The 11,561-nt window shown below is 38.7% G+C and overlaps 1 protein-coding gene across 1 annotated transcript in view; it reads left to right on the plus strand.

Moving 5' to 3' along the window:
• The window catches only part of LOC146468427 (kinesin-like protein KIF16B), a 26,191-nt gene extending 21,144 nt beyond the window's left edge, over nucleotides 1-5,047 (plus strand). Inside the window, exons 9-12 of the mRNA XM_085124634.1 lie at nucleotides 369-527; nucleotides 2,036-2,101; nucleotides 4,134-4,262; nucleotides 5,042-5,047. Coding sequence (XP_084980760.1) covers nucleotides 369-527; nucleotides 2,036-2,101; nucleotides 4,134-4,262; nucleotides 5,042-5,047 — 360 coding nt within the window. The remainder of the gene's footprint in view (nucleotides 1-368; nucleotides 528-2,035; nucleotides 2,102-4,133; nucleotides 4,263-5,041) is intronic.
• The last annotated feature ends 6,514 nt before the right edge of the window (nucleotides 5,048-11,561 follow it).

The raw sequence follows: 11,561 nt of genomic DNA on the forward strand, positions 1-11,561 counted from the left end.
AGAGAGTTTTTATGAGTTGAGTCGAGCCATTTGTTGAGGATATTGTGAGTTTAATCAGCCGTAGATCTATGCCTAAAGCCTGTACCAAGAAGCCTGTTAACCAATTAAACCAGAGGAACTTGTGAGTATAATCGTTTGCCCGAATTCACTGTCGTTTTCGTTATCTGCCTTGTCGATTTCGTGTGGAAATACCGCTTTGGAGGCGAGCGTTTTCCCACAAAAGTAGGAAAAAGTAGCTAAGTGTGATTTAAATAGTATCGGCCATCTTGAAGTGAGCGTAAAATAAAATTGTCCGGTGAGCCGCTTGATTGTACTGGATACCCAGTTTACCTTTACCTTGGAAACATTTTTATTATTTTTCATTGAAGGCGCTGACATGGATTTTAAAAGACTGTCTTGGTGGAAATTGTCGCACCGTTATGTTGGCGGCAGTTTCGCCTTCTTCTTCGTGTCATAACGAGACGCTAAACACGTTGAGATTTGCAAATCAAGCAAAAAATATCGTGAATGCACCTAAAGTGAACGAGGTAAGTTTTACCATCGATACTAAGGCAACTCTAACTTTTGAGTCCGTGTCGTGTACAGCATAACTGATCAAAAACACCACAAAAAAGTACTGCATAATGCATGTATCTTTATTTGAATGGTTGCACTTTAGGATTCTACCCGCGGACTCAAACGTTAGAACCACACTGTGCAGCATGGTACACAGCTCAACTGGAAAGTACTGCTCAGTAGCTTTCATTTGAATGGTCACACTTAGGATTTCATCCGTATATTCAAAAGTTAGAACCACCTTGTACAGCGTAGTGAACAACACCATAAGAAAGTACTACTCAATAGCTTTCGTTTGAATGGTCACACTTTAGGATTTCATCCACAGACTCAAAAGTTAGAACCACTTTGTACAGCGTAACAAACAGCACCACAGAAAAGTACTGCTCAATAGCTTGCATTTTAATGGTCACACTTTAGGATTTCATCCATAGACTCAAAAGTGAGAATCACCTTGTACAGCGTATAAACAGCACCACAGGAAAGTACCGCTCATTAGCTTTCATTTGAATGGACACTTTAGGATTACATCATGATCAACGGACTCAAAAGTTAGAACCACCTTGTACAGCATAATTAACAGCACCACAGGAAAGTATTGCTCAGTAGCTTCTATTTGAATGGTCACACTTAGGATTTCATTCACAGGCGCAAAAGTAAGAACCACCTCGTGCAGCATGCTAAACATCACTTAAGGAAAATACAACGCACTGGTTTTTGCAAACGAGAGACCGTCGCAGTTATACACGCAACTTAGTAAAGCAGTTCCCAGTTGGCTTGATAGCTCAGTTGGTAGAGCACTGCACCGGTATCGCAGAGGTCATGGGTTTGAATCCCGTTCAAGCCTGAATTTTTTTTTCAGGTTTTCTTTTCGCAACTACTAAAGTTGCGTAAATAACTGAAATGCTCACTGTTCACGCTTCTTAATTTGTTCATCCGCGGTTGAAATTTAGGAATTTCGTATATTCCCTTTCATAACTACACTTTGTCTAGGATTTCATCGACACACCATAGAATAAGAGCAGCTTAGTATGGATACGGAGTACATTCGTATGAGGTTCAAAGTTGCTTACGTGGCTTCTAGTTTGATCAGTAAAATGTTTGGTCAAATATCCTCAGTTTACCGAGTGTTAACATGTTAGAAATTGACTCATCCGATAGTTGTTTGTCAGCAAACACCGTTGTTTGCGCAATGTTTGCCAAAAGTGAAAATGGCGGCCAATTCGCAAGAAGGAGCTAATTGTACAAATGAATACCAACAAACCGTTTGGGAATGGAGCAACATCCCATTCAATCTCGCACCCAGAGTCCTCATGCTCGTGGGCCAGCGGTTGGTCGTCAGGAGTCTCTTCTTGCGACCAACCGCAGGCCAAAGGGCCTGAGAATTCAGTACGGGATTTTTCGGTGGGTGTGATATGAAGTAGTAACTTCTCAAACGAATCTGAGTTTTCATTTTAACAACCTTCATCTTTAATTTCAGGATGAAAATGTGAAATTAATTAAGGAACTCAAGATTGAAATACAGAGTCTCAAAGACAGGATAAAGGTAACAGAACAAGCTTGAGTGAGACCTATATCAAAAGGATTTATAGCGAAATCTTGGCTAAATATTTGTGTCTGTCTTATTAAAATTACTTTTTATTTGTGATTCAGAATTAATTGCGTGAAACGAAATAGTGCTTAGCTGTATATTTTCATTGGAAAATCAGTTCAAAATCTTTTATTAAAATATATTTAATTAAGGAAGATATGAATCGTTTAGGTATTCCGAAGTTTTTGTTTCATTGTAATACATGTGATGTCGGATTTCCTCGCATACAGTTCACAGTATGTAGTTGTTAATTGGTAGTCCACATTTGAACGGTGCTGTATATCTGTGAAAATGATGTAGCTTTGAACGGAGTAGAGCCAATAAATTCCATGCTAAAAGGCAATTTGTTCATTAAGCATGGAAGTCGTTTGTCACAAAAATAGCTTTGTCAAGGTAGGTCTTATTTTTTACCGGTGTACATTTGTTATTTTATTACGCGCGCTTTTCCACAAATCACACTTGACAACCCAGTAACGTGGTTTCCTTTCGAGATCTTCGCTTGCTTTCAAAATATTAAACCTTGAAAGAGAACTCTTTCATCGACAATTTAGAAACAATAGCTTGCCGCGGAACTAAATTGGCTCCAATACTTTGTTCGCATTTGATTCAACCACATTTATGCAAGAAAACAGTTTTATGGGAAACTATACAATAGAACTCGAAAAAAGTTATTCTTTGGCAGCGCGGGGTCAGGGGTCGTGTGGCGAGGTCTTGACAAATTCCTTGATTTCAAACTGCGGTTCGTGTGGAGAAGCTTTCACATTTATCCGTTGGCGAAGTTTTGTTGTCGAGTTTCTTGGGGTGATCCATTTTTTTTTTTAAGGATTAACGACACCAGCTGGTCAGGAAGGCAGGTGTCCCGGCGTCGCTGATATCTTATTTTTTTCAAAACAATTACTTTGGTGTGAAAATTTATCGACTCCCTTTCGATAGTTCTAAAGCTCGTGGGATGAAACTTTTGAATATGGAGGGCGGTATTTTGGCTAACAACCACCGATAAATCGAGCTGCGAACGATGATTTTGAGCGCGTAATCGACTCGTTCGTTCCATGTTCCGGTTTTTGTACGCTGCGAGGTTTAAGGTAAAGTAATGAAATTAATGCAGACTGCGCCTTGTCAACCATATTTACTCTATTGTAGTTTATTAAGAAATTTGTGGACTCAAGGCAGAGTCTTTTGCAAATTTCACGCTTTTATCTAATTGAAGCCTTTCTTTGTTCGCCCTAAACGGATCTTCGTGCTGTTCGAAAGTTTGTTTAGACCTGGCCGGTCGAATTTACATTTACTTTCTTTTGTTTTGTTTATGGTCATCTCAACGCCGTTTCTACTTAAACTCGGCTCGAGATTATGTAAACAAAACAGAGCTAGCCACGCATCCTCGCTACCGCCACAATCTATTAACTTTGATGTTTTTCTTTCGCCTAATTTGCTGCTCTGTCGAAGTGTTTGCCTCGCCATTGGTCACGTGACTAATCTTGTCATTAGCACATAACCTCATTTTCAAGACGTGATTTAAATATCAAGCCTTTGGCGTTCTTTCCACATCCTTTAATCCACCGGGAGCCGCAGTGTACACCGCTTTGAAATTTCAAAAAGAGAAGAGTCGGTCGCTTTGGCGAAATTTCACCCTACAGCAATGAGATTTGTTCGCATTTTGGCGTCCGCGGTTTTTCCACAGGTAAATTTGACAGAAATATGTTAGTAATGCAGCCATTTTTATTATATATTCCGCTAGCTCGACGGGGTTAGCTTTGAAAGGGCAAAAGTGGACGAGTTGAGATTTTAGTTTTTTGTGTCATTGATTGTTGTGGCTCTTTAGTTTTTCATTTTTCTTCAGCTCAAAGTCAGAATTTGACGGTCGAGTGCATTAGTAAAATTAGCGTTTCCTATTTCAGCCATTCGGTGAAGGAAATTGAGACATAACGCCTCCTAAATGTCTTAATGTCGCGTTGGTTTGAATGCTTTTTCAATCTTTCTTGTTCATCAGAGCGGCAATGTCCCGAGCTCTCTAGAGGTCGACAAGGCTGAGAAAAAGCTTCAAGAAAATGAAGACCTTATGAAACGGCTGACGGGGATTTGGGAAGATAAATGGAGCAAGACGCAAAAACTCATTGAGGTAAAGTGGCCTGTTGTACTTAAAGACTTTTTAGTCCTTTTTCGCAGCTTGCCTGTATTTTCAATTCACACCACCACGTTTTTGTCCATTTGTAATTTGTCCATCGTTTTGCCTCCACATGCAAATGCTTTAATGGCTTGAAAGTTGTTAAATGAAACAAGAAAGAGGTCTGTATTAACCATGGATAAATAACAGACAAAATGTACGCCTTTTGGCGAGGGTTTTAACGAAAAGCTATCGGCAAAAAGTCTATTTCAACCTTCAGTCAGAAAAAAAAAACCTGAATACTTATTTGAAAAACGACCACGATTTGGATTTTAAATAACCTTGAGTTGCGATATTTTTTTTCCCTTTCACCGCGGCAAAGCGAACATGTAATTTGTATTGCTGGAAATATTACATTTGCCGGAGGGTAGAGGTCAACTCCGCAAACACAGCGAAGTCAATTATCGCAGCACGTTTGCGCTTGGACCCGAAACGCATTAACCACGTTTTTCAGTTTGGGTTATTATTCCGAAGGTGCGACATTTTTTGTGTAGAATGGTTTTATTCGCTTTCAGCTATATAGTTAATTTTTTGAAGAGTTTTGTGTGTGGCTTGGTTAAAATACTCGTCGTATCGTTGTCGAATTTCAATTTTTTTGTCATTCTTTAATATTTAAGTTCAAATACATCGGACTTTAAAATTTCACTAGTCTAACGTTTCACAACTTTGACATTTTCGTGCGGGGGAAGGAACAATACTGCCTTATATTGTTGTTGTGTGTGTTAAAACATTAGCTCTAGAGAGTTCTTTATCAATAAAAAATCCTCCTCTTCAAGTTGATAATTTTTGTAAACTATATGACTCGGACTAAGTAAACTCACAGGAATATAATTCAAAGCTAAATAGGCAAGCACTATCCAAACTGATAAAAGCTAAGGTTCACAGCAAAAAATCACTTACTTCAAGGCGATTTTTGTAATTCCACGCAGTTAGGCTTACAAAAAATAAAATAAAATAAACCTGGTTAAAATTAAAATACATATCATAACTAGCCAATAATTCGGATTGCAGCAAAACTCGTTCATATTCAGCTGCTTTAGTAATTACCGATTTTTGCAGCCTAATACCTGAATAAAACATTTTGTACATTTTTTCCTGTAAACTTATGCCTAGTAAACCGAAATATCGGTGAATCACTGAGGTATTTCACTCCACAAAATATAATAATTTTGTAGTTCATTTAGTAAGAACCGACGGTGATGAAACTTTAATGAACCATCCTTGACCTTAAGCCGAGGATCATTGCGTGTTTTTACCACACATAAAGTGTTTAATGAACTTTTGCATTTCCCCTTGAATTAGCAGATTACACCAAAGTAGCTGTTATATTTTAATTGCCTTGATGAAGAGACCGGTAAAGAGCCAATGTTTCCTTCGTTTATGACGCGATCTGTGGTGATCCATTACCCTAATGCGTATTGTTATCTCCAATATCACGATTTTTGTTTTAATGTTGAAGATTTGGTGTAAATGTGTATACCTATCTTAAAACATCATCCATTACTCTTAAGCAGTTAGACATAATGTCAATAACAGCCCACCGATTGCCTAAGGTTGTGTTGTCCGTCAGCTCGTTCCACATAACCTGATTTCTAGGATAAAAATATATTATATCTCAGTAACTATACGTCAGTCTTGTCTTTAAAATTCATTTTTCTTTATACATTTAAATTTGACCCAGTATCCTCAATATGTTTTTTTTTTTTTGCTCTCTTTTCGTACCTTGTGTACTCAAGCGTACTACGTGCTATTTCAAACATACACGTTTAATTTTGCCATAAAGATTGGGTAAAGTAATGGTATAGTGAAGTGCCAAAAAGTTACATTTCTCAGTTCAAATTTTTGGCCCTTCTCTACCACTTACCCAACTCTTTTAGCTTTTAAATGAGCGTCACGCAGCTGGTATATCTTTTTATTTTATTTTATTTTATTTTTTTGGTCCGTTTTCGAATAAATGCTTAGCTTAAGTGGAACCTTCAAGACGCAGTTGCGAAATTTCGTTACTAAATTTGCGGGTGTTTAAATACAAAAACGCAAAAAAAAAATCACCTTTAATTACACCACAAAGAGCCATAATAGCAAACGACAAACAAAATGTTGACAACAAAATCCGACATATACTTTCAAATTTTAAATATTATTACCACAAGTGCCAGAATAGAGGTTTGGGAGGAGAGTGTACCTTCGTACGTTTCATTTGCACAGGGTCATACATTAGGATTTCACTCACAGACTGGAAACTTCTAGAGAACCACCTTGTATAGAGCTACGGGATAGCACTGCTCAGTGACTTTCTTCCTGGCTTTAATTTCTTTCGAGTGACCCAACCCTGAACGAGATTTTATCCAGAAAGTCACAATTTTGAAACACTTCATACATCCCACCGTTTGGAATTTGTAAGGAACGCTTTAAACAGTGCAAAATGGCGGGTTTTGAAGATCAAAGGGCGCTTTCGAACGTCGCCTTTAGGAGTTTTCGTTTGATCAGAGGTTATATCCATCCCGTTACTAAAGTTGCGAATGTTGAAATACAATTAGGATTTCACTCACAGACTGGAAACTTCTAGAGAACCACCTTGTATAGAGCTACGGGATAGCACTGCTCAGTGACTTTCTTCCTGGCTTTAATTTCTTTCGAGTGACCCAACCCTGAACGAGATTTTATCCAGAAAGTCACAATTTTGAAACACTTCATACATCCCACCGTTTGGAATTTGTAAGGAACGCTTTAAACAGTGCAAAATGGCGGGTTTTGAAGATCAAAGGGCGCTTTCGAACGTCGCCTTTAGGAGTTTTCGTTTGATCAGAGGTTATATCCATCCCGTTACTAAAGTTGCGAATGCTGAAATACAAAAAACTCAAAACTACGTGCACCACGAAGATTTCATCCAGAGAGTCAAAATTTGGAAATATTTCATACATCTCAGCGTTTGGAATTGGATGGGAAGGCATTGAACAGTGTCAAGATCAAAAGCGCTTTCCAACGTTGTCTTTAGTATTTTTAGTTTGTTCAGAGGTCGTTTCCCATCTTTGATTAAGCATTTCATTAAGATGTTTCGGGTTGCGTGTCAAGATTTCCTCTTGCGTGCTAACTTAGTCCAATAACGTTTTGACTTGCAAGATAAGATTTCCGTTAATGTTTGCTTTAGCGGGCTTTTTTCATCTTCCCCCAAGTACATACACATTACACAAAAAGTTGATGATCAAACATAGAAGGAGACAAATTGATATTGGAATATGATTGCGGTTATTGAAAATATAACAAAACACCTGCGTTAGCTGTGCGCATTAGCACGTAAATAAACCCGGTAAATTGAAAAACAAAAATAAAAATAGCGTCAGAATCGGGATCATCTTCAAGGCTATCAGCAATCGAAATGATAGATATATTGCTGCTTTTGGGGGTTTTAATACAAGGCTATTGCTTTCCGGGATCTCGCATACAAATATTTTGCTTAACCCGCGGGATTTTGATAAATGACTTGCGGTATCATCATGCACGGTTTAAGGTTCAAAGGATCTTCTCTTGGTGGTATTTTACCTCGTGAATCTTTCCCTTTCTCGCATGTAGGAGCACTTCCTCGCGTCCTCATCAATGTTCTTGTCTCGCGAGATTATCATTTGAAGACTCGAGGTTTTCTGCCCGTGATATCACCGCTCAAGGCTCAAGTTTGCCTCACTCGCGGGCTGATTACCATTGCCTCGACTAAAAAGGTCTATCTGTATTGTTGGAAGGAGTAATACAGATGAACTCTTCCTAAATCCAAAATCATAGAGGTACCATCGATGGTAAATAAAATTGGCATGTTTTAGAGCACGATTGTGGCAATTCCGCTTTTGATAGTTGGTTAAGCATCCGCACCACTTGTACAAAATTAGAGATTAAGCTGTTTCCACGGTCTAATATCAATCAAGCCTTCATCTTTCTCTCATTTCGTGTGCCTGATTTATGTGAATTTAGTGACGAGTTTAGTACAGTTCGCATCTTTTTTTCTATTTCTTGACGTGGCGAGTTACCATCACGGAAACAACTGAAATTTAGTCAGAGGCTAGGATTGACTCGTGCAACTCATACTGGAACGAAACCACTTTTAAGTGAAATTAAAACTTCCTACTGCACATTGCTCTAGTAAGGAAATGTGGCCCACACGAGTTGAAGAAATAAACTTTGGCCTCGGTGGGATTTGAACTCTCGACCGTATTCATCGCAACAGTTAAGTACTGTCCAGTAGCTTTCATTTGAATGGTCATGCTCTAAGATTTTATCCACCGACTCGAAAGATAGAACCACCTTGCACAGCGTAACAAACGTTAACAGCACCAAGGGAAAGTAATTTTCATTTGAAATTTCGTCCACAGACGTACTGTAAAGTTTAGAACCGCAAACCATTACATGTGCCTAGGTGTGATTCTAGTAGTAGCAGGCAAGGCTTCAGTAAACCCGAATCTATGTCCTACTTGTCTTGTTTGCTATTGATGCTGGCTAAAGATAAAGATATTTCAGTGATGCTCACATCAAGGCACAATTGAACCTCACTTTGACTGACCATTAGTAGGGTCATCTCTTTATCATGCCCGCTAATTTTGTTGCCATAACAACGCCTTTCACGATCAGTTGTTTTCTCAGCTGTAAACCCCGTTAATCCGGCTACCTCCCTTATGCGACAATCGACCACCCATTACATTCTCAAAGTTTCAATTTCTTTATTAATTTAACCCGTTAATGCAACCTTTCGATATGCTTCCAGTTTGCTTGGTTCTCTTTGCCCCCAGTGGGACATCAGGAAAATGCAATGTAGGTAAAGTGACAAAAACAAACTCGAATTGACGAAGAAAACAAAAAAGGTTCAGTTTTAATCTGTATCTGTTAACTGGTTTCTTTACCAATTTATACTGCCTTTCGCTGTTGTGTTTCTCTTTGCGTCTCCGTCTTTTTTGTACTATAATAATTTGACATTACCCAGTTAATGCGACCAAAATTTGTTGGCCCTTCGGTGCCGCTCAATTCATAACTTTAACCTCCCCCCCCCCCCCCCCCCACCCTCCTCCTCCAGGCATTTGACCGTATAGCCCGGCGATTGGAAAGTTTGATCTTTGTCTGGGAGGTAGGGGAATTTGAATCGTCAGTAATTATCCCACTTTGGTCTGGCGAAATACACATGTGGGTTTACATGATTTGTGGGAACTGAGGAGTTTAAGGGACAGAATTTTGCCATTGTGAGCGAATGGCTACCTCGAAACGGGGTCTCCGAAGAAGTTTGAAAGAACTGTTAATATATCTTTGTCGGTGAAGCCGTAAACGGCCAATGATTGAATCTGAACAGTCCATAGAGAGAAGCATTTCACTACATTAGGGTAGGGCATTTGAACGGCTCTTTCGCCTTTGGGTGGGAGAGGAGGGGGTGGGGGTAAATTTGAACAAGTCAACCTACAAAACAATATCTTTGGAATTGATCGGCTCAAAATACGTTGAGCGGATTTGATCCAATGTAGTATGAAAATTCCCATGGATAGCCTATTATGTAGGAAAGAAATTTGCAGTTAACATTCAAAAGGATCCATGAAAAAAAAATGGTAGATAGAGAGAGAATTAGGACACAAACAAAGACTGCTTGCGTGAGAAGAAAAAAAAAATAGTAAAAGTTGTTTGTTCCGTTCTCGAGATTTCCTCAAACAAACCAAAACTTAATTTCCTCAAACAAGAGTCGTGCACAATCATTCTATTGAGTATTGCCGTCATTTAGTCAAATAGCGCTTTGGGATTTAATTTCTACTAATATATTTGCCCGTCAATATATTACGGAGGCGCTATTGTAATGCCATTATTCAAAATGATGGTAATTGAGTTGAATGTAACAACTTTGGTTTGAACCATAAACACAGGAAACGAAAGGCACGTTCGAGTGGAGAGTTCCACAATAAATTGCGTCAAACAAATGGGCGCCTTATCTTATGGAAAAATTCAAAACGTCATGATTTACGTGATGAACCTCAAAGTTCTCCAAACTTGTATAAGTAAAATATATGCTGTTAATTGGGAGAAATTCTGTGTCTATATCAGGCACTTTAGGTTTAAGTTGATATTAATTAAATGTAGCATTTATTTTAGCGTTGAGGTGCATCAAGATTGTGAGGCTTGAAAATTAAATTCGTGGTTGTCTGTTCTTAAAATGAGATTAGAGCTCAAAACTTGTTGGGGCGTAGATGAGGTAAATTGAGTTTATATTTTTCAGTGAAACGTGTATTTATACTATGTTTATTTCCCTCCCACCATTTATTTCCAAAAGTAGCTCTTTTCGTCGATTTATCGTTCAAGTAAAGAGTATAGTCGCTACTTTCGTGCTGTTGCTATCGTCGAATCGCTAATCTTTGTACTGTCTATCATGATAAGCTTATCAATCTTAGTGAAACCGTGTCATAAAAACATCCGCGCTCTTCACAGAAAGCGAGGGTGAAGTATGCGTGCTGTTCTTCCTCGGATATAGATTTAAACAACAATATAATATAAGCTGCAAACTACAAGCGATAAAATATTGCAATATTCAAGGTAAATTGAGTTTATATTTTCCAGTGAAACGTGTATTTATACTATGTTTATTTCCCTCTTGTCATTTATTTCCGAAAGTAGCTCTTTTCGTCGATTTATCGTTCAAGTGAAGTGTATAGTCGCTAGTTTCGTGCTGTTGCTATCGTCGAATCGCTAATCTTTGTACTGTCTATCATGGTGAGTTGATCAATCTTAGGGCGCGTTTTTTTATTCACAATTCTGGAATGTGAATGGACAGAATGTAAAATGCGCGCGTTTTTTTACTCCGCATTCTTATTCCGGAATGGACAGAATGCCATTCCATCCATTCTGCTCCCAGGGGTAGAATGAACAGAATGTTGCGAATGAAATCCAAGATGGCGGACGGCGAGATGAGCGCTGCGGATTCAAATACGTCTCTACAAGGGAAAAAATCAGGTTACACTTTTGGACAAAATGAAACATTGCTTCTTATTTCATTGTACCAAAAGTACAAGGAAAATTGCTGCTATAACGGCTGCAATGGCAGCCTCTTCATCGGCCGCCATATTTGTTACGCAATGTTTACTCGGCCAGGACCGACGGGGGTTTTTTATGTAGACAATCCGAATTATTCCTAGCATTCCGTACCAACCATTCTTATTCCAGAATTGTGGATAAAAAACGCGCCCTTAGTGAAACCGTGTCGTAAAAACATCCGCGCTCTTCACTGAAAGCGAGGGTGAAGTA

Source organism: Pavona decussata, unplaced genomic scaffold (genome assembly GCF_977016875.1).
Source record: "Pavona decussata unplaced genomic scaffold, jaPavDecu1.1 SCAFFOLD_131, whole genome shotgun sequence".
Taxonomy (NCBI): Eukaryota; Metazoa; Cnidaria; class Anthozoa; order Scleractinia; family Agariciidae; genus Pavona; species Pavona decussata.